The sequence below is a fragment of the Nipponia nippon genome, unplaced genomic scaffold, assembly GCF_047370975.1.
Source record: "Nipponia nippon isolate SJK-2023a ecotype South Korea unplaced genomic scaffold, ASM4737097v1 scaffold_1, whole genome shotgun sequence".
NCBI lineage: Eukaryota > Metazoa > Chordata > Aves > Pelecaniformes > Threskiornithidae > Nipponia > Nipponia nippon.
The window spans coordinates 96087141-96114072 of record NW_028262290.1 but is presented as its reverse complement, the minus strand read 5'-3'; the positions used below and the strand labels follow the sequence as shown (position 1 = coordinate 96114072).

The 26932-nt window shown below is 55.1% G+C and overlaps 1 protein-coding gene across 1 annotated transcript; it reads left to right on the top strand.

The window, feature by feature from the left end:
- The first annotated feature begins 3461 nt into the window (after positions 1-3461).
- On the top strand, positions 3462-24095 carry TFAP2A (transcription factor AP-2 alpha). The gene is given in 8 exon segments (XM_087737233.1): positions 3462-3563; positions 11434-11561; positions 11563-11866; positions 14835-14886; positions 16725-16956; positions 17900-18018; positions 20378-20519; positions 22067-24095. Coding segments are annotated over 8 exon segments (1299 nt in total). The 5' UTR covers positions 3462-3530; the 3' UTR covers positions 22356-24095.
- The last annotated feature ends 2837 nt before the right edge of the window (positions 24096-26932 follow it).

Here is a 26932-nt window from a genome sequence, read left to right as displayed (position 1 = left end):
CCGGCCTCCCAAAACTCATTGAATCACTTTGGACCGCGAATTGCGAGGCGAGGACGAGCGGGGCGTGTCTATTTTCTTCTTCTTCTTTTTTTTTTTTTTTCCCTTTTTGTCTTTGTTTTGTAGGGTTTGGGATGTTGGGGTTTTTTAATGTCTTGCCGGTTTTTGCCTCTTTCCTTCTGCTCCCCTCTCTGCCCAAAGGTGCGCCCGGCAAGACGCGCCTCATCCCGGGGCCAGCCGCCGCACCGCTTCCCCCCGCCCCCGTAAAGCCGAGGCAGACCCACACCAACCTGAACCTCTCCTTTCTCCCTCCGAAAACACCGCCGCCAGGAGTTCAGCCTGGGCAGAGGGCGGGGGAGGCTCCCTCCCGACCCCGCCGGGGAGCAAGCCCACCCCGCGTCCCCCGCCGAGCCACCGCCCCAGCGCGGCGCGGAGCTGCGCCTCTGCCGGCCCTGGCGCTGGCTGGGCTGCAAGCGGCCCCACGGGCGCAGGCTGGCCACTGCCAAAAATGAATTTAAAAAAAAAAAAAAAAAAAAAAAGCGATTTATGTGGCAGCGAGCCGGTGGAAAGCAGCCGCGCCGAACCTCTCCCCAGCCGGGCGGCACTGGGAAGAGAAAAGCAACAGTGTGAGGAATAACCAAGCCTAAACTCCCCGCAGAGGATCGGGTTTATCCCATCGCTCTCGCGGGCTCGCAGCACAGGCAGGAGGGAGAAGGAGGGGTCTGGGCGGCAGCTGGGGGCCGGGCAGGCGGGGATGCTCCCGGCTCAGGGGTGCAAGGACCCGCCGGGAACTCAGCCCGGCTGGGGAAACTCGACGCCGGGCAGGGGAAAGCCCCCCAAGAGCATCGCCTCCCCCCTTGCTGGCTGGGAAGAGATGCGTGGCGGGGTTCAGGCAAAAGGGTGCTGCCGGTGGAGGGGAAGGGGAGCGGGCAGGGCTTTGCCCCCGCCGCTGCCCGCGTGTGACACACGGGGAGGGACCCGGCGCGGCCGTCAGAAATCAATCCGAGGGGACGGAGCTCGGCGGTGACTCTCTCCGATCCACCTGCCAAAATCACTGCCGAGCTGTGAACCAGCCGGTGGGACAAAGGGGGAGCGGGGGGAAGGCTGCATGTGTCTTTGCTTTAAAAGAGACTGTTTTGTCTGGGGAGAAAAGTTTCCTCAGCCTCATCTTCCCTTCGGACGGGGAGGAGGCGGGCGGCAGGGCAGGCAGGACGAGGAACACCCAGAGGTGGCACCTCAGGGATGACAGTAGCCCAGGGTGCGGTGGCTTCAGCCCCCTACACCTTTACCTGCCGGATCTACCCTCAAGGCTGCGAGGGGAAGGAGTCCTCTAAACGCCCGGGCCAGGGAAGCCGAATTAACCCCCGAAGTGCGGTCACCAAACGCCCCAGGGAGGGGAAAAGGAGCGCCCCACAACCCCGGGCCCTGCAGCACGCCCAGCCCATGCCCTCCTCCCCTGGGCTAAAAAAAAAAGCGCAGGGATGAGCCCGATGCGAGCCAGGGCTGCCTCGTAGCCCCAAAAGCCCGGCTCCTGCCCCGCAGGCGGGCGGTGCTGGGGCCGCCTCTCTGCCGGGGACGGCGGGCAGAGCCGGGCTGCGGGAGCCGGGGCCCGGCCGGGGGGATTAACCCTGCGCGGGGAGCGACGGAGGCAGGGAGAAGGGGAAGATCCCAGCGGGAGGATAACAGAAACGTGGCACCCAAGTTTACCGGGAACGTTTTGCCGAAGGCCAACTTCAACTCGGATTAATTCCCCACCCCTCCCCGCAAAATAATAATAATAATAAAAAGTAGCATTTTAAATAATCGTTTCGGGGCCAGAATTGCCGTCTCCCGGAGAGGGCTCGGAGGGGCAGGGCGGCGGGGAAAGGAGAAGCGGCAGAGTCCCAGAGCCACGAAACCTTCGCGCGTCTTCCCCATCCCTCTCCCATTTTGCACGGGGCCGTCTTTGCTCCGCGTCTTCCCCCAGCAGGAGCCGACCCGGGACCGGGGGGGGGAGGGTTGGAAAGGGGCAGGGCTGGGTAATTAAATTCCGGTGCCCGGCTAATTGCTGTAACTTGACGCTAACTGCAGACGGCGGGCAGGCGCTGGGAGCGGCGGTGCGAAGCGCGCCCCGCACGGCCCATTGACCGCCCCGCGCCCCGCCCCGCCGGAGCCGCCGGTCCCCGCCGACCCCGGCTCGCTGGGACGAGGGCTGGGAAGCGGAGCCCCGCAGGAGCCGAGGCTTCAACTGCCGGCGGCCCCGGCGTTTCCCCGGGGCCGAATGGCCGCGGGTGCTGGCTCTCGCCTCCCCCTTCCCACCTGCCTGGAGACAGGGCCTGACCTCCCTTCTGCAAGGTCCTTGTCCCCAGGCTCTGGGGATGGGGCACGGGGGTGCGTTCCCCTTCCCTCTACTGGAGGCTGAGAGCAGCCCGGGACCCCAGGACCCGACCCCGCACAGCCTCATAGGTGGGGGGCAATGCGCCCTAGCTTTTAGGAGGCCTAAAAATGACCCACACCTGGGACACGATGCCACGGTCCCCTGCCTCTGAAATGCAAAGGGCTTGCTGTGCAACTGCAAAGTGGAAATTGCATCCCTCCCTAAACCCCTGTAGCTGGGGTACAGCTTCCCCCCACTGCCCCCGTGCCCAGCCCCTGGAGATGGGACAGGGACCGTGCTCCCTCTCTTTCGGGGTACGAAATCAGAGCTGTGCTACACCCTGGCAACTTCCCAGGGCACTTCGGCACTTGAACCCCCGAGGGGAAAAAAAACACGGGCGGGGACGGGGGTGCGGACACCGAGAGGTCCAAGGGCCACAGGCTGTGGCAGGCGGCTTCCCCCGGAGGACGGCAGCATCCCGCACCCCGCGGGCCAGAAGCCGGCCCGCCGGGAGCTGCCGCCCCGCCTGCCGCATCCCCCCCGGCCGCTGCCGCCCGGCCCGCGTTCCACGGGCTGGGAAAAGCACTTGGGGGGCTCTTTGTTCCCCCCCCCCCCCGACCACTTGCAGCGCCTCCGTTACCCACTTGGGCTAGTTAAGCCCCCCAGGTGCTTTGTCTTTTTGGGCTGCTATTGTTATTATTATTATTGCTGGGAGCACGCACTCGCTGGCAACTTGCCCTCGACGAAACCTACCGGCCCCCCCGGGGGGAGGCAAGGACGGGGGGCTCGCCCGTCGCCACCCCGCCCGCAGGCACCCGGGCGGGCAGAGCTGCCCCCGCTCGGGGTTGGTGTTGGGGGAGCAGCCGGGCAGCGAAGCGGGCAGCTGCCCGGCGGCTGCGGCGTGCCCGGGAGGCTCCCCGTGGGCTGGCGGCCGTGCACCCCCGGGGGGCCGTGGGGCCGGGCCGGGCGCCGTGGGAGCGCGGTGGCGGGGGGCAGCGCGCAGGCAGCGCGGAGGCAGCGCGCAGGCGCAGGCAGGGAGCACCCAGCTCTTTATGGCCAGGTGAGAGAGTCCCGGCGCAGGTAAGGGGAGGATTTACCCACAGGCATCCCGGGCGGGTCGCTTGCCCTCGCAGTCCATGACCGGCAGGGACCTGGGAATCCGGAGCCCGCAGCCAGGATGTCTATCCTTGCCAAAATGGGGGACTGGCAGGTAAGGCGACCCTCCTGCCCTGGGGGGGATGTTTATTGTTATTTTGGGGCTGGAGTGGGAAAGGTGATGGGTCGGGAGGGAGCAGGGGGTAAACCTGGCACCGGGGCTGGCGATTTTGCGGCTCCCCGTGCTGGGAGCTGCCCACGGCCACCGGCAACAGGTAGGCAGCGGCGGGCCGGGGCCGGGCGGGGAGAAGGCTGCTCCGCCGCCGCCGCCGGGGGTGTCCCTGCCCGGGGGTGAGCTGCCCGGCAGCGTGGGCCGGTGAAGGGCGGCCTGTGCTCGCCCGCCGTCCCTCTTGCCCGGGGCTGGCGGCCGCCGTCCCGCCGCGGAGCCCTGGGGCTGCCCCCGGAGCGGGCCGGGCCCCCACGCGTGGCAGCGCCGGCGTGGCCCGGGGCCGGGTGGCGTGGGCCCGCCGCGCTTCGGAAACGGGCCGCGGGGGCCGTAGCGTCGCTGTGAGCTTCCCACCCGAGCCCGTCCCGTGGAAAAATAACGCTGCCGGGTGCCACTCGGCAGTAGAGGCGCCGGGAGCGCCCGTGGAAAGCGCTCCCGCGGGGATGAGCTGAAGGGAAAAGCGGCACCCACCAGCGAAAGCGGCCAGGCGGGGAAAGCGCGGCCCGCCGGGGCCTCGCCCAGCCCCGCGGACCCGGGGGACCGACCCGCACCACGGGCGAGCCGACACGTGTGGAGCTCCGGCGGCTCCCGAACCGGGAGGCGCTTGGAAATCCCTCCAGCCTCCCCACGTCCCGCCGCTCGGGCCGCATCCCCGCCGGCTGCCGGCTCGTAGGAGGGAAGACGAACTGTCCTGTTCAAACACCCGGGCTTTTACTACCGAAAACGTCTTTCCCCCCCCCCTCAGGACAGTCCGGTTCGAGATGGGAGCCCAGCTTCTTTTTCTGCTCCCAACTTTTCAAATCTCTGGGCTAAATCTTTCTCCAGACTGCCTTGTGTATTTTTTTTTTAAGGGTAGCAATAAGTGGCCTGAAAAAAAAGAAAAAAAAAAAAGCAGTAAACGAAAATATCTTTTTAATTATTTTTACAGTTAGACCGGGCGTCTTTCTATCAGGTCGGTGCGGAGAAGCGATCGAAAGAGGATTTTTAATTCTTTTTTCTTTTTGCACTGGAGTCAGCGCTTATGTAATGGCACTTACGGGCTATCTGCCTCGAAATCTATTCCCGACTTTTCCTTACACCCCGGCCCTCCTTGCTCCCGCTCCCCGGCGCCGCGGGCTCCCCCCCGCCGTGGCCGGCCGGAGGGGCCGGGCCGGGCGGAGCCGCCTCCCGCAGCCCCTTGCGGGTCTCCTGGGGAAAGCCGCCTCCTACCCCCGCACCCCAGCCGGCCCGGGGCTGGGGGAGAGGAGGGATAAGGGCCGGGCCTTTGGCCCACGGGAGTCCCGGGCGGCCGCGGGTGGGAGGCTGTCCCGGGTGGGAGGCTCTCCCGGCCGGCCTGGCTCCGCCAGGACGGCGCTAAGGGGCGATGGGCCCCTTCGTTACCCGCCTCCCCTCCTCTTGTTCTCATCATCACCCCCCACCCCCCCGGGGGCATTAACTGGGCTTAATCTGCCAGCTCCATTTGAACCTCAACGGGAGTAAAAACAACAATTTACTCTCCTGCCACTTGCAGACAAAAGCGCTGGTGAAAAAGAGCATCGGGGGGTGGAGGAGGGGGGAAGGGGACAGAGGGGGGGAAAAAAAAAAAAATGCATTTTGGGGATGGAGCTGTGTGCGTGTGTGAAGGAGCAGGCCCGGGAGCCTGGAGGCTTCGCCGCCCTTCGCGGCGTGGGGACGCGTGTGCCGGCCCCCCGAGGGCCCGCTGCGGCTCCCCCGCGGAGCGGAGGGGCCCTTCGCTCCTGGAGGCGGGGAATTTTTCCCCCCCGGCGTCGGGGGGTGGCCCCGGGAGGGTCTCCCGGGCCGACAGGGCAGGTGTTGCCGTCGGCAGAGGGAAGTTTCGGGGAGCGGCGGGGCAGCCGGGTGTTCGCCGCCCCACGCGGGGATGCCCGGCCCCGGGGGACGCCTGGGGGCCCGGCGGGCGTGGGGAGCCGCGCCAGGCCCGACACGCCGGCCCCACGGAGAGGAGGATGCCTCCCTGTTAGGAGCGGCGTGGGATCGGGGGGGGGGGGGGGGGAGAAAATGGGGGAAAACGACGCCTTTCAGTGGATGGAGAGAGGCTGGGCACCCGGGGAAATAAAAGAGGAGAAGAGTGGAAAAGCAGCCCCACGGGAGGGCGGGCCGAGCGCTCGCTTAGCGGCACATTGTTAAGCAAACGAAGCGCTCCACCTAAGAAAGTACCAAAGTTTTATTACGGTCATTGTTTTGTCCCTTTGCTCAAGTGCTTGCAAAAGACTTTTTGGCTCCTGCTGCATTCACATTACCGCTCGCCCACTTCTATCTGGGAGGTTATGTTGGGTTTGTTTGGGTTTTCTATTTTTTTTTTTTTTTTTAAGACCAATAGCCACAGAGCCGAGGGGAGCAAAATAGTTTACAAAAGAAAGCAGCTTTTCAAATATCCACCAAAAAGATCAAATCGAATCCAGAGGGCAACAGAAGCCTCCGCAGACAATAACCTCGTTACAGCAAGACCCGAGTCTCCTTTCTCCTCGCTTTGGTTTCTTTAAACCTCGTGGGGGGGAAAAAAAAGGGGGGGGGGGAAAGGGGGGTGGCTTCACGGCTAGCCCCAAACTCTCCGCAGATGGAGGGACGGTCGCCTTTTTGATTTCGCTGGCCACTTTCCTCCCCCGCTGGCGGGCAGAGGCGCGGGGGGAGCAGCGGCCGGCGAGCCCCGCTCCTCGCTAGCCCGCCCGCCCGCCCGCAGGCAGGGCCCGCTGCCCCCCCGCGCCGGGGCTCGGCGGGTTGGAGAAAGCCTTTTTATTTTATTTATTTTATTTATTTATTTATTTATTTTGCTCGTGGGTCCTTTCTACCTGTGTCCATCGCTGCAGGTTGTTGTGCTGGCGAGCAATTGGGCTGTTGTTGATATGCTAATGAGGCGATTAGGCTGTGGGTAAAGAGCTGGAAAAGGGAAAAGTTTCCACCATTAGAGGGAGATCTCCGAGCGCGGACGGGAGCGCTGCACAGCCTCCGCCAGCCGCGCTCCCCACGCCGCCCCGGCACCGCCACCGTAGGGAAAGGCAGGGGGAACCCAATCCTCTCTCTCCCTCTCTCTCTCTCTCTCTCTCTCTCTCTTTCTCTCACGCCAATCCATGAAAATGCTTTGGAAACTGACGGATAATATCAAGTATGAGGAATGTGAGGTAAGCGCTTCCCCCGGCCGGGGCAGAGCCCCCGGCCTCGCAGCTGCGAGCGGGAGCCTGCAGCATCCCTCCGGCTCTCAATTTCGTTTAGGAAAACTTCTGCTCCTTCGCCAGGCTTCCTTGCGGTCCTGCAGCTGGCGAGGGGCTGGGGTCCTTCCCCAGGAACTTCGGGGCTGCTGGAAACCCGGCTTTGTCGGAAGTGTACGAGGACAGGCAAAGAGGATCCAGCAGCAGGCTGGTCTATAGGTAGATCCTCCGTAGATAAGGCTCTGTAGGATGCTACACTCATCCATATGGATGGACGGATAGATGGATGGATGGATGGCTGAGTGAACGGAGGGATGAATGAGTGAATGAAAGGGCAAAGAGACAAAGGGAAGAGAATTATTCTTACACGCCAGGTACCCGAGGCATCCCAATAAATTGGCTCAGGACCGACGCTTAAATTCAGCCTTTTCGATGTAGCTGCGGGTTGATCATACCGAGCCGCACAAATTTGCAGGGGTCAGCTGCCGAACTGAAACCACGGCTTTGGGAGAGGTGTTCCCTCAGCCTCCTAATTTTCAGGGCCACACTCCCACGGCTTTGAGCAATATTTTAACCGCCTGGAAAAAATTAAAACCCACCTCATTTGGTTTTGGAGCCGTTCCGCACAGATTGCGTGCGCGCATCTCTCTGTGTGTCTCTGTGTGTGTGCCTCCATATTTTTAGAAAGAGGCGAGTGTCTTTTAATCTGACAAAAAGGAGAAGAGGAAAAAGAAGAGCGACGCCCAGGACCCGTGCCTAGTCTCAAACCAACGAATACCATTGTCACCCGTTTCGCAAAAGTTGCCTGTGCAGTGGGTTCAAACCGCGCAATAAAGGACTCCGCTTGGCAAATGAACGCAGTTATTTGGTGGTGACCCACGCGGGAAGGGAGCCCCAGCCCCGGCGGAGCCTTGCCGACGTGCACGTCTGGGGCGAAGGCGGGGGGCCGTGCTCCCGTCCGACCCTGCCGCTGCTTTCGGGCGATGCTGTAGCTTAGGAAAGGGAGCGAGGACTCGGCAGACTCACCGCCGGCTAAATGATGCGGGGGTTTAGTCCCGGATCGAGGAGTTTGGGATAAAGCTGTCTCCCGGGGTGGGAGCTGAGCTCTTAGACCCACTCGCTGGCGGATGCTTGATTTCTAGGAATGAGGTGTCGGGGTGGTGTTTTATATATATATGGTTTTTTAAGCCGGAAAAACATAACACATATATTCCTCAGCTGGATTTCGGGAGGAAAGCGTGTCTCTCCCCCTCCCTCCCCCCAGGATCGGTGTTCAAGCGTGCACACGTGCGAGCGTGTGGGTTTCATCGCCGATGGCTTTTGTCGCCTTGTGCTAACGGGACTTTGCGCCCAGGTGCTACCGAAGGCGGAGGGAGCGGCGGGGGCTCCCCCGGAGCCCGCCGGCTTTTGTGCCGGCGTGCGCGGCCGGCTCTCCGCCTTTTCCTCGGGAGCGGCTGCGAGGTGGCTTGCAGAGAGGACGGAACAGAGGGTGGCCGTACCCTGACGGGGACAGGACCTGCCTTTAAAAGAGAGGAAGAGAAAAAGCGGAATACAAGCCCGGCCGGCCGCGCTCGGCGCCCGGGGCGGCCGGGAGGCAGCGGGCGGGCGGGCGGAGCGCGGGGCCGGGCGCCGGCGGCGCGGAGGCTGCGGCGGGGCAGCGGCGGGAGCGGAGCGGTGCCTGTCTGAGGGAGTTGTTTGGGAGTTGCACAGCCAGTCCGACGGGTTGCGCCGGGGCCCCGGCTTGTCTGGGCCGGGAGAAGCGCTCGCCTTGCCTCTTTTCCCGGCTCCCTCTCCCCCCCCGCCCTCCTTCCCTCCCCGCCTCGCCGCCTCCTGCCTTTTCCCCCCGTCTTTTCCCGGATCCTCCCGAGAGGGGGGCCGCGGGGAGCCCGGCGGATGCTCCTTGGGCTCCCCAGCCCCCCCGCCCCGGGCGCCCGCCGGCCTCGGCGCTGGGTTCGAACCGGAGGAGGAGGAGGAGGAAGGCTGACACCCAGAAGGGGAGACACCCAAAAAAAAACTTTCCCAGCCGGTTTCCGGGACGCGGGGCACGGAGGCGAGCCGGCTCGGCGGCGCGGGGCGGGGGCAGCGGCGAGGGGAGCCCCTCGGCGGGAGGCCGTCGGGGCATGGACGGGGCGGCGGCGGGCGGCCCCGCGGAGCCCACCCCGCGGAAAGGCGGCGGCGGCGCGGCCGAGGGCGGCAAGAGCCAAGCGGGGAGCCAGCAGCCGCTCTTCTCCCTGGGCTTTGAGGCCGGCTACGCGCAGCAGCCGCAGCCCGAGGTGCGCCCGCGAAGGACCGCGGGGCTGGGGGCAGGGGGAGGCGGCGGGGAGCGGGGTGGGAGGGAGGGAGGGGAAGGGAAGCGAAGGGAAGGGGAGGAAGGGGGGATCCCGCGCCCCCTCCCCTCTCTCCTTCTGCCCGTCTCTCCCACCACCCCCACCCCCCCCGCACCCCCCTCCTGGCTCCCACCCTCTCCCTCTCTCCGGATCTCTTTCTCTTTCACTTTTGCATGCCCTGCAACCTTTTAAAATGTTGCCCCTTTCCTGTGATTCGTCAGACGCGGCAGCATGTCCCCCCTCTCTCTCTCCCGCTCCCTCTCTCTCCCTTTTTGTCTCTCTCTCCCTCTCCCTCTCCCCCATCTCTGATTAGATACACTGATTCTTCATTCAATGGACGTCATTTAGAACAGGCTCTGCCTTGAGTTGCCTTCTCGCTTCACGCTCGATTTCCAGCCATTCTTCCCTTATTAAGTATTCGTGTAATATTAATAGTCATGAATATCTGCTATTAGGAGTCTCCAGGAAGGCAGCAGATCTGTTATTAGGAGCTCAAGTGAAGCAGCAGCTAAGTCAAAGGAGAAAAAGAAAGAAAGAGACAGAGGAAAAAAAAAAAAAAGGATTAAGAAACAAACACACACACGCTAAAAACAAAACAAAAAAAAAGGCAAAAAAACGCGCGCAAAACAAAACAAAAAAAAAAGGCAAAAAAAAAAAAAAAAGCAACCAACTTTGACTCCTCACACCACGCCAGGATAGAGAGCTCGCCTTGGCAACACCCGATGAAGGGCAGCAGAGACCGGTGCAAGTTCTGATGGATTATCGCGGCGCGGCCGCGGTGCAGGAGCAGCCCCGGCGCCCCGGTCCCGCCGCCCGCGCCTAGCGCCGGGCTCCGGCCGCGCTCCCTCCGCGCCCGCGCCGCCGCCGCACCCGCGGGGCTCCGCCGGGGGCTGCGCGCTCCGCCGGGCCCTTTCCTCTGCCGGTTTTGGTTTTCTTTTTGTTGTTTTTTTGTTTGTTGTTTTTTTTTTTTTCTACCTTGACTTGTAACCCCCCGACTCTTCGCAGATGTTAGTACACAGTTTTTCGGCTATGGTGAGTTGCTTCACGTTTCTCTCGGAGGGGGTTTGGTGCGTGCTGGGTGTTGCTATTGTTGTCGGCGGTGGCGGTGGCGGTCGGGGTTTCGCAGCCAGCTTTCCGGAGAGGGCTTTTTTCCCTTCATTTTTATAAATTCGGTGGGTTGGGGGTTTTTTTCTTTCTTTCTTTCTTTCTTCCTCCCCCCCCCCCCTTTTTTTTTTTTGTCTGCTTCGAGCAAACGGCGAAAGGCTTTACTTGGACCCTGCCGCTTCGATTTCTTCACCTTGCCACCTGCAAACAGGATATTTTCAGCTTTCTCGTTTCCCTTTTTCGGGATCGTGGCTCTTTCCCCTGAATCCTCCTCCTCCGTGGAGGCCATGCCTTTCCCCCCGGACATACCCGCGGGCTCTGCTGCAGAGCCCTGCCGAGACGCCCGGCCGCGTTCGGGTGCCGCTCGCCCGTCGGTGCGGCGGCGGGGCTGGGGCCGGCGCTGCCCCCCCCGGCCGCCCCCCGCATTCCGCCGCTTCCCCGGCGCCCGGGCCGCCGCCGCCGCCCCCTCCGGGGGAGCTCGGCCGGGCACCGGGGCGGCTCTGCCCGTAGGTGGGGGAGCGTGGCGGTGCCTTCGCCCCTAAACATTTGTAAAACTCGCGTTGGGGAACGGCCGATTTGTTTAGAGCCTATTTCGGCGCCTCCTGGTAACAAAATGGCAGTGGGCTTGGGTTTTCCAGGGTTTTCTTGGGATGCGTTGTCGGTAATCCCGGCGACAGTATTTGTCTCGGTTCTGTCCAGGGCCAGCGGGAGGGTTTTGGGTCGTGGCAGAATTATTATTTGAATAACGCCCGCTTAGGAATTGTTCTTTTTATTTGCGGGAAATACCTGCCTCTGAAACGCCGGGGCGCGATGTGTTGGGAATCCACGCTGTATCGCCGCAGTCTTTTAGTAATTATTATAAGCAGTCCTGTTGTAATTATTGCTGTTATCATTATTGCCGTTATTATTATTATTTAAAAAGCCAGGCTGCCTCTTAATTGTGTGCGAGGGGAAATCGGAGGCAGAGCAATCCCCAGATCTGTTCTTCTCCGCCTCGGAGGGGACGAATTGCCCATCTTTGCCCGATAGGTGAAATTCGCAAGCCGGTTTTGAGGAGAAACAGTTTGATTTTATCTTTTGTTTTTCTTTTCTCCCCCTCCTTCCCCTCCCCCTCCTGCTCCCCCCCCCCCCCATCGCACACCCCCCCCACCACCACCACCTCAGGAGCGCCACGACAGTACCAGCAACGGGACAGCCCGGCTACCCCAGTTGGGGACCGTGGGTCAGTCTCCCTACACCAGCGCCCCGCCGCTCTCCCACACCCCCAACGCCGACTTCCAGCCCCCCTACTTCCCCCCCTTACCAGCCCATCTACCCCCAATCTCAGGACCCCTACTCCCACGTGAACGACCCCTACAGCCTCAACCCCCTCCATGCCCAGCCGCAGCCCCAGCACCCAGGATGGCCGGGACAGAGGCAGAGCCAGGAGACGGGGTTACTCCACACGCACCGGGGTTTGCCCCACCAGCTTTCGGGGCTCGACCCACGCAGGGACTACCGGCGGCACGACGACCTGCTGCACGCCCCCCACGGGCTGGGCTCCGGGCTGGCCGACCTGCCCCTCCACTCCATCCCCCACGCCATCGAGGACGTGCCGGTAAGGAAAAAAGGGGGGCAGCCCCGGGGGCCGCTCGCCCCTCTCCTCCCCCCGTCCCCCTCCCCGCGGGAGCTGAAATTCGGGGGGGGGGGGGAGGGAGAGGGACCCCACCACAAAAAAAAAAAAAAAGAGGGAGGGAAGAAGAGCCCCCCAGGGAAAGGCGAAGCCCCCACCTAGAACAATAGGTTCTCGCGGCTCGTCCCTGCGCGACGCCTCCCCGCTAACGCGCCCGCTAAAATATAAATAAATCAAATGACTGTCATCGTTAACAATATCTTTCCTTCTCAATGACAATAAGCTGTTACGATTGGAAGAATATGTAATATCACCACAGGGCCGTGCATTTGGGGATTTCTTGCTGCCTTGGGAAAAACACGAGTCTGAAATGCGAGATCTCATTAAATGTCCTCCCAGGCAAACGTAAAGGGGGAAGGCAAAAAAAAAAAAAAGAAAAAAAAAAAGTGGGTGAAAGCGGCCTAAGAAGGAAAAATCGGTTTCCCGTGATTACAGAATTGGCATACGGGATAACGACATCTAAAGTTGTAAGAGGATACGGGCAGCTCCTCTTCTCTAAAGGAATTAATTGACAAATCAGGGAAGAGGGATATTAAAACGCTGCCGCCTGCCTTTAGCAGCGGTGCAAAGGGATGACCTCATAAATCATTAGCTATAGGTTATCAAATTCGAGCCAGACCTGCTACACCCTGTATTAAATTAAACATTGGGAGCCTATTGGAGGATGCATTATTTGGGGGACCAAATTCTGTTATCGATAAATACAGACTAAAAAAACGATTTCTAATTAAGCATGACATTAGTGCACAGGCTAGTTACAAAGCAAGCCAGGGCTATTGTTCGGTTAGGAAAGTGGCCTTATGCAACGTGATAGGTCGTGATCAAAGTTCATCTTTCTGGGTTTCTCCCTGAAAATGGAATTAGAACATGGCAATAAATTTATTAAAGCCCACAGAGCTCGTGCTGAGGGACTGAGGCTTGCTCGACTTGCAGGAGGAAAGAGGAGGAGGGAACTGTGGTATCTGGATGTGATTTTTGCTGAAATGCCATCCCAAATTACAGGATCAAATATTACAACAATATATTTGCTGACAGTTTAATGAGTACAGTTTCGTGTTGCAAGGATAATGTTCAGATGAACTTACCTATTTTTGGGGGTCATTTTGAAATCTTTTGTAAATTATACTCAGGGAAAATAGTGAATTTATTACAGCCCTCATCTGGCTAAATTAGCCACAGAAAATTGCTGGTTATGTGTAGCACTTTTGCAATAAACGCATACGCTTCCCAAAGTGGAGGATTTAGTAAGCAATTTGGATCCGTTAAAAGCAGGTCGATTCTTTAAACTTGATATAAAATAACAGGGAGGCAACAGCAAGAATAAACTAATTTGTTGACTGCAAGCCCCTGATTGCTGTAGGAGGAACATGACCTAAAATGTTCTCTTGAATTCTTCCTCTCCTCAATTGTGCTCCGTGGCAGTGGGCTGGTTCGGGAAGCCTCCTCTGCAAGATATTTTAAGTACAAATCGTTTGATTTGCCTTTCAGGGATCTATGAATTAATAGCATTGCTATACTTTGTGAAAACCAAATGCCATCTGGTTTAAATCCTTAAACCAGCCCAGCCAATATTTTATTTTTTTTTTTCCCCTCTGTAAAACTGAATCAGCAGGCTGCATGAAGGAAAGCATAAAAATAAGAGAACGTATCTTTTAAGAGTATTTTATCTGGTTATGCAAAAAAAAAAAAAAAAATCCTTTACAGAAATCTGGGTCGGGAGAGGGCCATTTTTGAATTTTTCCATTGCTGCAACAGTTAACCTTTAATAAAAACGACCGCTAAATATTTAAGAAAATCAAGTAGACGGTGAAAATTATTTAATCATAAATATCTCTGTGGGATTTTAAACTTAACAGTCCTTCCGGTATGGAATATGTGTAGAAATAACACAAATAAAAGTATTATGCCACAGTACATTTACTTTATGGGTTTAGGGTGCATGCATAAAGGGATCATATTTCCCCATATAGTTAAAACACAAGAACTGCAGCAGTAGTCATTTCTGAACATTTCTCAATTTAATTATACTTAAATCCAGAAGCACTTTAGGCAAGTTACAAATGAGAGCATTGAGTATAATAAAACCTGTAATAAAGCAACTTAGTACCATCCACCCGGAATCATTGAGATCAGGCACAATTAACAGGAGCATAAATCCAAGACAGAATGGAAAATGTTAGAATCAGTATTATTGTTGGACAAAGACTAGAGAAGGAAGTAATAGTTTTTTAAATGGTAATGCCTGGGTTTTGTAACGATTGCGAAATCTTCTATCTCAGCAGCACTGGTGTTAATTTGTAAACACAGCCAGACATTATATTGCCTGTCAGTTTTTGGAATTAGAAAACACGGTTTCATTTGACTTTCTAATCACGTCGTGACTCCGCCGCGCGAACCCCAGCTGTAGCCGCCACCGCGCAACCTGCGAGGGGACAATACGTGGGGGAGCCCGGGCGGCGTGGGGAGGCGTGGGGCGGCGTGGGGACCCCCGGGACCCCCCCTCCTTTCTGCTTCCCCTCCCGCGGTTGCAGCGGCGGGGAAGGGCCGGGCCGGGCCGGGGCCGCTTCCCGGGGAGAGGGAGGGAGCCCGCAGAAGCCGGAGGCCCCTGGGGTGTCGGACTCGGCCCGGCAAACCCCGGGGGGGTGGGGGTGATGCATTATTTTTTTGTCTTCTTGGGGAAGAGTGGGGAGGGATGCAGGATTCCTCCCGATAAAGGAAATCCTCCCCCCCCCCCCCCATCCCATCCCATCTCCCGCCCCCCCCCGGCTCCCGCCGCAGGATCTGTTGTTTCTGTGCCCGGGGAGCGGGGACACCCGACTTCTCCGCACCCCAGCCCTCCCCGCCTTTTGTTGCGCTTATACATTTACATCCCTGCCTCTCCCTTTTGTTGCAGCACGTAGAAGACCCCGGTATTAACATCCCAGATCAAACTGTAATTAAGAAAGGTAAGCCGTTTCCTTGCGCATACCAAACATGTCGTCACAGGCTGGGGACTGCTGGTAGGGAGGATTTACCTGGCCTCCCCCCCCCCCCCGCCCCCGGCCCCGGGCTCCTTCCCCTGGCACGGTCCTGTGGGCCGAAGGGTTGGAGGCAGGGCAAGGAGCGCGGGTTGAAAGCTGTTCGACCCGCTTCCGACACGGCCACGTTTGCCCGGTATTGTAACTCTCGTCGGGGTTAACCGGGGAAAACGTTAGCAGATGATCTAGAAAATCCGAGCTGGTGTTGTAGTGCGTGAGCAAACGATTCGGTTGCACGGTTTGCCCCGCGCATCTGGCGGAGCGGCGGGGTTTAATCGTTGTTGGCAAACTGGGCTGCGAAAGAGAAAAGCGTTGTTCCTCCTCCTTCGGGTTTTCTTATTGAACTCGCGGCGGTGACGAGGAGGGCTGGCGGAGGGCGAGGGGCGAGTTCCTGCAGACTGACGGCTGTCTGTCAGGGCGCTTTGGTTTTCGTTGGCTTTGTGCGCTTGGAATTGAATTTGCTTGGAATCTGTTCCTCAAACCGTGCGAAATATTTACGGCGTGTTTTCGCTCGGTTTTCTTTTCCCGTCTATTCTTCGGACGACCGAAGGATTGGGAAAGGTGGCACAGGGCAGCTCGCAAAGGAGGCTCTCGGTGCGAAGGGACTGGTTTGCGTTTGGATCCTGCGTAGGGAGCTGCTGTCGGGAGTAAAACTCGCGGGGCTGCAGGCGCAGGGAGCTGCCGCCCGCTCGGAGGGGTGCCGGGGCTGCGCGGCCGCCTGGAGTTTGGGAACCCCGGCCGCCCCCGGAGCAGGGTGCTGCACAGAGCCGCCCTCCTCCCTAGCCCCAGTCGCTGCGCAGCCGGCGAGCTCAAAGTTTCATTCCCCCCCCCCCCCCCCCCCGTCCGCGAAGCCTTTGTCACGTCAAATTAGATGTGCAAGGGATAAATCTTAAGAGATGCTCTTTCCAAGTCGACATGATAATTGGCTCTTTTATTAGTAATCTCAAGAGTTCGTTTAACTCCTGTTGTATCTATTAGCCTTCCCAGAGCTATTAATGTCACAAGTGATCTATCCAAAACGGAGGGAGCCCCCCGCTCGGTCGGACCGCGCCCGCGGAGGCGCAGCGGGCCGGGGCGGCGGCGGCGGCGGCAGCGGCGGGGGGGAGGCGGCGGGGGCCCGAGGCCGGCGGCCACCGCAAGCCCAGCGGCGGGGCGGCGCGGCGCGGCGCGGCCCGCCCGCCCGGGGAGGAACCGGGCTTTATTTTGGGGAAGCGACCGGCGCCGCGCGTGCCGGCGCCTCGCTGCGTGACGGTTTCTCCACGTCAAAAGTTGCGCGCTGGGAAAAGGCAGCGGGGCGGGCTGAGCGGCGCCGGCCGTCCCCGGGGGAGGGGGGGGTGGTGGGAGCCTGCCGGCAGCCCAGCGCCGAGCTCCCCGCCGCCCGGCCCGCCGCTGCCTCGCTCCCCGGGGGCAGCGTTGCGGGCCGGCCTCGCCCGTGACGTCTACAGACGGCCGGTACTGACGGCAAACGGCCGTCAGCGCCCCGACGGCGTGCGCCCGCTCCGGGCTCGGGGAGGCGGGGGGCGGCCGGGTCATTTTGTGATGTCTTTGCTGCGGGTCGAAGGCTGCCCCGCTCCCTCCCGGCGCCCCCGGCCAGCGGAGGGCTGGCCCCTGCCCTCGCCTGCCCCGCTCCCCCCCTGCCCCGGAGGCGGTGCGGGGCCGGGGCTCGGGTGGCCGGCGGCGGCGGCCTCCCCCCCCCCCCGCCTTCCCCCCCCTCCGGCTCCCCGCCCGCTCCTCACCCTCACCTCCCTGCTCCTCCCTCCCTGCAGGCCCCGTGTCCCTCTCCAAGTCTAACAACAACGCCGTCTCCTCCATCCCCATCAACAAGGACACGCTCTTCGGCGGGGTGGTGAACCCCAACGAGGTCTTCTGCTCGGTGCCGGGCCGCCTCTCGCTCCTCAGCTCCACCTCCAAGTACAAGGTCACGGTGGCGGAAGTGCAGCGACGCCTCTCGCCGCCCGAGTGCCTCAACGCCTCCCTGCTGGGCGGAGTGCTGCGGAGGTGAGGGGCGGGGGAAGGCAGCGCGGGAGGCGGGGTGGTGGCGGCGGCGGATAACGCCCGGGCGGGCGGGCGGAGGAGGAGGAGGAGGAGGAGGAGGAGGAGGAGGAGGAGGAGGGCGGGGTGGGTGGGTGAGGAGCGCCCGGGCGGGGCGCCCGCCGCTAGGGGTCGGGGCAGCGCTGCCAGGCGGGAGCGCTGTAACCATGGCAACGCGCAGCCGTGTGTGTCCCCCCTCCCCGTGTGTTTGTGTGTGTCCCCTACCCGGGCCACGCTGTCCCCTCATGGCGATGAACCCCCCCACGCACCCCCCCCCCCCCACACACACACACCCCCCGGAGCGGGGAGGTGACCGGCGGGCACCCGGCCTGCCGCCCGCCGCCCTGGGCCTGCGACCTCCGCCAGGCAATTAGGCAGCACCCGGGCAAGGGAATCACGTCCAGGGTGAATTAAGCCAGCTCGCACCGACACAGCCAGGCTCAGGTCCGGCTCTGCCGCCGATGGGCCGCATCGGCATCCGAGCGAAGGCAGCTCCATGGCGGTGATGGGGGCTGCCCACCTTGCAAACGGGCCTCCTCCCGCCCGAAACGCCCGCCGGCTGTGGGGAGAAGCCGCCCCCCGGGTCATGGCGCCTTGGGAGCTCAGGCCTCAGGGGTCCCGCCCCGGCCATGACGTGCCCAGAGCTCCCCACCAGCCTGGGGGCTGATCCAGACCTCAGCCACAGCCTCTGTTCCCTAGACATGGAGCCATCCAAAGCCCCATCCCTGTGTCTGAGACTCAGCTGTCAGCAACATTCGCTCTTCAGCCCCCCACAATCATGCCCCCCCCCCCAAAAAAAACCCCTTGACTCCCCTCTGCGATGTGCTGGGGCGATCTGTGGGCGGGAGCCAAATTGGGAGCGGGTGCCCCCCGCCAGCCCCGTTTCTCAATGCCTTTCTGCACGGAGCAGGGCGAAGTCTAAAAACGGAGGGAGATCTCTGAGGGAGAAACTGGACAAAATAGGATTAAACCTGCCAGCCGGGAGGCGTAAAGCTGCTAACGTTACCTTGCTCACGTCGCTCGTGGAGGGTAAGTGACTCAAAGAGCCGGGAGGGCTCGTTTGGAAAATGTGCCTGTTGCTTTTGCCTAACGGGAGAAGACTTGGTGTTGGGTTGGTTCGTTTTTTTTTTTCCCCCGAGTCAGTGCTGCTTGTTGGAAATTGGAAGGGCGTTATTTTCTATGCCTCAGAAAAAAAAAAAAAGTTAATTGTGTGCCTTTGGCTTTTGTTTTAACCTGAAACGGGCTTGCGTGAGTCCTGCAGACTCAGCATTGCATCGTACCATTTATTTCCTTTTAAGTCTCTGACCTGGACGTGTTCAGGGCCCCATCTTGCTCCCTCGTTCAAGTGAGTAATGCCTCCCCAGAGTAAGCGGATCTCACTGGGAGCAGCACGGGAGGGATCCCTGCGAACGGGGGCTGTGGGCGCAGCCCTGTGTGAGACCCCCGAGTGCCAAGTTGGAAGTTATGGGGAGCAGAGCCTCTAATGCTTCACCGCCGTCCTTCTGCCACAGGTGGACAACCAAGCCATTTTAAACGTCAGAAACTGCAGCTACATTAAGTTTGTTCTCCCTCCCAGCCCGCAGCCACATAACAGTAAATCATTTGAGTTTTCTGACATCTGCATTTGAGAAATGCGTGACCATTGCTTCCTGAATTAATTTGGGAATCCTTGACCTCAGCCATGAATTAATGGTGTCCTGAAAGCCTCAAAGTTGTACCACCACCACCACCACCCCCCCACTCCCTTTTGGTTCTCATTTTCAGAACACATGTTCCCTTGGCTATGCTGCTCTCCTCTACTTTGCTCTGGCCAAAAAAGGTGCAACTTACTTTTAATGCCTTGGGATGGCCCTACGCTGTCAGAACCGCGGGGTGGGAAGCTCAAGAGTTTGCAGTCACTTAGTTTTGAAGCAGTTGCTGGGTCACGCTGACTGGCACAAAGTAAGCCCAAGGCCAGCCAATAGATCCTTCTCCTTTCCCCTCACTTACGGGTTTGACTGCATTTAGGCCGGTTTGGTCTGCAAAGCGCTTTTAAGCTCAGCCCGGGCTGCGCAGGCTTCGCTTAAGTTGGGTCGCGTAGGAGGGAATTTGTTGCTTTGTTTTGCTGTCGCTTCGCATTCTGCGAGAAATGTTTCATGTTCAAAGGGACGGGGAAAGAAGCGCTGCGCAATGCCAGGCTTCGGGGTTTTTTTTTAAACATCAGGATAAGTGGCCGCACGATATTTATACTGCGTGAAAATTACTGCGTCTTCCGGGTTTTGGAAAGGCTTTGCAATTGCATCGGCGCGCTGTAGTAAAAAATCACGAGGGGAAAACTTGTAAAAAGTCTAGATTTGGTAGATGCTTAACATTATTTGTGATGTTAATGAATATGGAGAAGGTTTTATGGTAATCTAGTGTTCTGTTTGGCTTTCACATACAATGGCTCTAAAAGAATGATTTAAAAAAAAAAAAAAAAAAACAACAAAAAACCAGAGGCCCGATCTCCAGATAACTTAGCGATGGTGGCTCATTTTGGGGGGATGATAGTATAAACATTGCTGGGGCTTTGAGTCCTGTAGCGATGAGGCAGCTTCTAGAGTACTGTTATTGTTTATGATCCGCTCCATTTTATGGAAACAAGCTCACTGGACTGAGGCTTTGAAGCTCTAATTGGCGCATGCGTTCTTCCGGAGCTCGAGCTAATGGCAGGAAGCCCTGCAGTAAAAACCAACTGGTTCAGGAAATTAAAACCAAAGATTTGAAAATCAACAAAACAGACAGACTCGGTGGAATGACCCTAAAATTCTCATGGTTAATCGTTTGGGGGTGAACATATAATTATATGCGATCAAGTTAAATTTTAAACACTTAGCTGTTTAATGCATTTTATTTAGAAGAGCTCTAGGAGTAATTATGATCAATATTAATCATTGACGCATTGCAAAAGAATATAGAGACCTGGCGGCTGAGGCAAACAAACATTTCCAGAGTAAATAGCTGTGAATGAAATGTACGTAAATGGCCGTGTATAGGTATGGATATGTAAATCCGAGCGCACATTCTAGGGGGCTGGAGCCTGCCCGTCTAAAAGTATCTGTTAGTCAATGTAAACTTTACAAAATTCTTACGCGAGATTTCACTTGTAACGATTGTCATGAAAATACACATTTGCATTGCCCTCCGACTGAAGCAAAGAAAACTCCTGCAAGATAAGATGTGATTAGCATTTCTTACTCTACCTTTTTCAAAGAAAAAAAAGTCCAAGCCTTTCAGAAGAAAAGCCCAAGCAGAATGTAGTGCCTTTTTTTTTTTTTTTTTTTTTTTTTTCCCTGATGGATTTTTGCCTCTGTGCGATGTGTACTGATGAGCTGTGTGTTTCCCTCCCCACCCATGCCTCCCTTTTCAGGAGAAGCAGTACATCTAGCTAGAGATTTTGGGTACGTTTGTGAGACAGAATTTCCTGCCAAAGCAGTAGCTGAATTTCTCAACCGACAACATTCCGATCCAAACGAGCAAGTCACAAGAAAAAACATGCTTCTAGCTACGAAGTAAGACATTTACCTTTCTGGCATGTTGCTCAGAAGTGAGGGGAGGGCGACAAAGCCGGGTTTGGGGCTTGTATTTGTGAGCGTTTGCCACGTAGCCAGTGGCTGATGATGATTTTGCAGATTGTGAGGGGGTGTATTTGCCCTCCTGCTAGAGGAGAACTCTGTAACCCAGCTTGGTTTCCATCAAGCCAGTTCCTGCAGATTACCTTGAAAGCGAGTCGTGAAAATTGTGGGTGGATGTTTAGTTAAAGAAAAAGCAGTAATTCTTCAGAGCAAAACATTTCCCGGGCCTTTTCGCTTAGCTTATCAATTTAGGTAGAAGGGGAAGGCTTCCCATTGACAGTAAAATAAAACTGGCACATTAAACTGATTTCAGTTCATTAAAATCAGCAATGGTTCTTTCTGCCTAAGCAGCTCTGTTACTTAGTGAATGTAGGGATATTAAAAATATATTTTAAATGACAATCTGTACGCAGTTAAAATGCTAGCGGAGTTTAGCATTGGTGGGGCTGCCTAGACTTCCAGGTGGTGCGTGAAAAGAAAATGATCGTTTTGATATGTTTGCTGGAAATTAAAAGGGTTGTTTAGTAGCCCTTAATTACCAATGGAGGTGTCACCAAAGGGCACAGTGCCAGAGGGCGCAGGCAGAAGATGGGAGCCGCTTTATGGCTGGAAGACTAACGTTAAGGCGGGTTTTAGAATACAGGCTGTTGCAACGTGCCTCTCGGCTCTCGTGCTGGAAGGTGTGTTATTTCCCCCACACCATTTGTGCAGCGAGTGGATGATATAACCGAACTGCTCCACCGTGCCCTTGGATCCTCGCTTCCCACCTCCCTGGAAGGAAATTTCCAGACCCCAGTTAGCGTCAGCCTTCCCCTCTGCGGGAAGGTCCCTTTGGATTTGGAGATGCAGATGTACATACATAAATCGTTTCAGAGTACCCTAATTTAAAGCCTCGATTCCCCTCTCTGCCCTCGCTCTTTCTTCCCGACACGCAGGTGCGTTTTAGCCCTGTGAAAGAAGAGGCCCGCGCCTCTCTCCAGTTCCACAAAAAAAAGGATCTTCCAAGATGTGGATAAATCCCTTGAACCTCCCTTGGGATATCGCACCCCATCTATTCCCTTCTGCCTTGCTGGGCAACTTTAAACCGCCTGTCTGCTCCAAAACCCAGCCGGGCAGGGATGTGTGTTTGTGCGGGCTGCGACAGGGGGATCGGCGGGGGTACGTGGGAGCAGGGTGTGTGTGCGTCTGTGTGCCTGTTATTTGGCCGGGGCGCGATGTGTGTGCACGCCAGGTGCAGGGAAGAGGTTTGTGCGTGCCGGGGCAGCGTGGGAGTCGGGGGAAGGATGTGTGAGAGAGGAGAGGGAGAGGCGGGAGCGCGCCTGTGCGCGCAGGGGCAGCAGCCCCCTTGATCCAGGGGCTCGTGTAACCTAGCAGGGAGCATGCACAGGCTTTGCTGCCGCCAGTGATGGTTCATTTCTCTCCCTCTCTCTTCCCTTCCCTCCCTGCCTCCCTCCCTCTGTCTCTCTGCTCCATTTGTGCTACAGACAGATCTGTAAAGAGTTCACCGACCTGCTGGCTCAGGACCGATCTCCCCTGGGGAACTCACGGCCCAACCCCATTTTGGAGCCGGGCATCCAGAGCTGCCTGACCCACTTCAACCTCATCTCGCACGGCTTCGGGAGCCCGGCGGTGTGCGCTGCCGTCACCGCCCTGCAGAACTATCTCACCGAGGCGCTCAAGGCCATGGACAAAATGTACCTCAGCAACAATCCCAACAGCCACACAGACAACAGCACCAAAAGCGGCGACAAAGAGGAGAAGCACCGAAAGTGAGGATCTCCCCCTCCCGCACACACGCTCCTCTCCCTTCCCCCTCATAGCCCATCGATCCATTCGTCTCCCTCCTCCCTCTCCCCTGCACCCAGCACCCCAGGCTACAGCAACAGAATGAGCGTCCTTCTGCCAATCCTGTTCTCCGACTCCGCGGGACTGCTCTGCCCTCTCCCCACACCCCTTCCCAGCATCCACATTTCCATTTGCTCCCTCTTCGCCTCCCCTGCCCCCCCCCGCCCTGGCTCTCCCCGCTGCCACCATCGTTTTACCCCGGTGTGGAGCCTAAGAGAACAGAACAGGGGGACGGAGCCAGCAAAGAAAAAAAGTTCTGTCTTGAGTTTGTGAACTTTTTTTTAAATAAAACAAAAGGAGGAAAAAAAAACAAAAACAAAACAAAAAAGAAAAGGACTTTTTTTTCTAAAAATATATTAAAAAAAAAAAAAACACCAAAAAGAAATAAATAATACTTAAAAAATTCTATGAGCTTCACCGGACTGAATCACCACCTTCCCTTACATAAACTTCAGTTAAGATTGTAGCCATATTAAAAACGAAAAAAAGCGAAAATAGTACAACAGCAGCAGCAACAGCAAACAAACAAAAGGCAAAAAGGACTGATGACATTTTATCAGTATTGTGAATAAACTTGAACACAAAACACAAGCAGTTCCATGTCATATCTTCAGTTGTAGAACTTTTTCCTGTCCAAGGTAAAGCGACCAACTTGAACTTTCTATTGCAACACGATTCACGGTTATTATATAAGGGAATCAGTGTTCATGTATGTATATATTTATTTATGTGTAATTTAATGGGAATTGTAAATATGGTGAGTCTGTTTTAAGCCTTTTTTTATTTATCTGGTGATCTCGTTTACCTCTTGTTTAGTGGGTTTTAAATCTTCCCCTCTTAGTTCATCATGTGGTTCATGGTACTTATTTAGATATCAGAGGTTTTTTGGGGGTTTTTCTCTGGGATTCATCATTTTTAGCCCTGTTGTAGCATGTTAAAGGCGACAATGAAGCAGCTGAACAAATAAAAAACCATGAATTTTTATATATAATTAGTATGACATTTAGTTTCTCGTTGAAGATAAAATAAAGTGATGTTGGACCCTGGCAAGGTTTTTAAACATGTTAGTGGTTTTACAACCCTTATGTGTTGTGGAAAATGAAAGAAGAAGTTATTTTCATCCACTGTCCTTCTCCCGAAAGCACCATCAGAGCAATAAATTAATATTGTCTTTTAAAACAAGATTTAGCTTTTCTTTCCTTCTCCCCCCCTGCCTTTTTTTTTTCTTTCTCCCTTTCTTTTGTTTTTCTCCTTTTTTTCTTTTTTTTTTTTTTTTTCCCAAAGAACTTCAAACATTCGGGACCACCTGGTATCCTGTATTTCCACTGGCCATATTGGAGGCAGTTATAGTTGTATTGTATTGAGTTGTGCTGGCAGTAGTTTCCATGCCTATCAATGTATCATAGTCCTTTGTTGCCCAGATAAATAAATATTTGATACGCTTTATGTCGATTTTTTTATTCAGTGGCTGTCTTTACCCAGGCGTATTTTTGTTCTTGGCAGTATTTTTTATTCAGTATGGTTACAGTAATTGAGTTTAACTCTCCCTTGACAATTGCTCCTTGCAATAAGCAGCTGAACCCATTGTTTCCCTCAAGTATAATAAAAACTTACTTTCAACTTGGAGTTCAGAGCAGGGTATCATTTAGATATTCCACTGAGTCTGTATTCAGACAAATGACACAATAAAGCACAATGTATTCTTTTGGATAAAAAATTGTCTGTACTACTAACAAAATGACACACTATCTTTTCTTTAACCAAAACATAATTTTATTTAAAAAATAAAGTTTTATTTTATTTATGTTGACCTCTAGGTTTTTATTTATGTTTATATATAGTGTGCAGAATTATAAGCCTATAAAATTTTGTACATGTAGTTGTCCTAACAGAGAGCAGAGATTTAAAAAAAGCCATCGTCTTGAGAAGGACATTTTAAAAAGAATCGGTACCGAGCAAATACCGAAAATTAGGTGCTATGAAAGAAATTATATACTGGTGAATCAGAGCCGGGTGCTCCCTTCCCCTCAAGAAAAAAGAAAAGCTCCGTAGTCGATGCCAACAAAATCATCTCACGGTTGTGAACTTTAGTGAAATCTTGCAGGAGACAGATTATTTCTGATTGATGGTTCGTGTTTTAGTGGAATGCACAGATTGACATTTTGAGATGGTTGTGTCAGTTTATAAGGGGCTGAAATTTTTATCTTGAGTTTCTTCTTGTGGAAACCAGTTGTAAAACAGGGAAGTTCGCTTTAAAAAAAAAAATGGAGTGTACGTCTTGAAGATGGGCTGTAAAAACATGTAAGAATTCAGACTTTGACTCTATTTTCTTTGGCCCAGGGGGTAGGTGAAGTCAGGATCAGGCTGGATTATATTGTATCATAGGAAGGGAGGCTAACGCAGTTTAGAATGTAAAGGCATTTTCAAGAGATGGTCTCCTTTAAGTGCTGATGATATTTTGGTGGTGGTGGCTGATTTTTTCTCTCTTTTTCCTTCCCTCCCTGACTCTCTCCGTCTCTCTCTGTCTCCTTTTTTCCCCTTTTTGCTCAGGCAGAAATTGAGGAGGTTAAAGAGGGAGGTGTTTACAATAAAGCTGCAAAGAGAATTAACATTTGCTCATATATTTTGACGTTTGGTAGGGCTGGTGAAGCAAAGCATTAGATAAAGCCCAAGATGTTTCATTTTGCTTTGGTAATCTACTTATGGAAGGCAGTGTAAAATCAATCTTGCCAAGCAGAAAGAGAGTTGGTGGAGTCTAAATTCTATTTTCGAGAGCCAGCCAGTTTATAAAAATGGTGAATATTTTTTTCCCATAAATTGAAAGTGGATCTTTCTTTTGAATGCAAAGCTGCAATTGTTTTAAAAACAGTTATTTATTATTTCCAAGAGAGACTGGTTAACTGTAAAGTAGATGTAACAAAATAATGAGGTGAATGAACCCTAACTGTACATATTCTTGACATAAATGAAATGCACAGCATTGTAGCAGGTGAAGTGAAGCATTGTCTATCAGGGCTGTTTTTCTTGGCTGCATCTCAGATTGTGTGTGGGATCCTAACCTCAGGCACAATAGCATTCATAAACAGCAATACATTGCTGCTCTTTCTACAGCAACACATAAATACTCATTTTTAAACGAAAACAATCTTATTAAATACCATTCATTCATATCTGGATTTACAGATGCTTGTTACTTTTTGAAACCTGTACCCAATATAATCGTTTTATACTGGGCAATGTATAAAGCAGTCTTATGCTAGAACATTATAAGGTCATAATAAATAATGTTTTAAAGATATAATTAGCTGCTTTATGCCAGGAGAGCGCATTTTAAGTATCCTGCTGCTGCATTAGCAAGCCACCAGAAAACAGCAATGGAATGACCTTGCATAGATTTCTTTATTACTATTATTTCTAAGGAAGGATTTTACAGGCGATAATGGAAATCAGACTAGCTCCGGTTCAGCCTCTTCTGCTGTGACCAATATGCGGTTACTAAAACGTGCTAATTACTTTAGCGTTCTTCGGATGCGTTTTTACCGTTGTGATCACGGCGCAGCAGCGAAATTCTAGGTCATGCTTTCACGCACTAAACAAAAATCTGCCGTTGTTTTTGCCCCCCAGACTGGCTGAACTGAGGGTGAGCGGTGGCTGAATGTCAGACCGCTGCTGCCACGCCAAGCTCATGCCGACATGTGAACCAAAACACGGCTCGGTGCTCTTTCACTGTGAACGAGGACAGCCCTCCTCTTTGTACCGTAATTTACCCCACCCTCCAAAAATCGAATATTAATATAATTTGAGATTTAACTGGTGGAACAGCCATCAGGACAGCAATGCCCCGCAGCTGAAATAATATTTAAAATAGAAGGGATTTGACATTTGAGAAGTCAGTGGCTTGAAATACCCAGTTGTACTTAGCTAATTCAGTCCTTAACCTCTGGTTTCAAATAAATCAATTACAGTCGATTCCACTTCAGTTCAGAAGTGCACGAGGTTTTTAGTTAATTGAATACATTTTATTCACTTGCTAGGAGTATTCATTTATCGAAACCCTTACATTTAAAGGACATTTCTTTATTGTCCATGATAAATTCGACTGCGTAATCAGATCAGCTCCTTGTTTGTTTACTCGTCTTCTGCCTCGCATTTAAATTCCAGAGTGCGCACTTCCCTTTCCCTCCTCGGTACGTGCACGTCTCAGCCCAGACCAGATTCCCAGAGCGGCAGCCCTCGCCTTCGCAAAGTGCAGCTAAAATCACAAGCGCCCTTCCGACGGGGAGCAACGTGAAGCCCGTCCCAGCTAGCGAGGGCAGGGTGATTTAAACCGGCTCGACAATCAAACGCGAAAGGTCGGGAGCGTAAAAAAAATAAATGGTGCCTCTGGTTCTGTCCCGTGCGCCTTTTCTGCGTGGAAGGGCTATGTCTCGGCTCCCTGCCCTGCGAGCGGCGGGAGCTGTTAACTCTTAGAGCGGACTTGGAGCCGGCTCGGTGTCGGCGGGGGG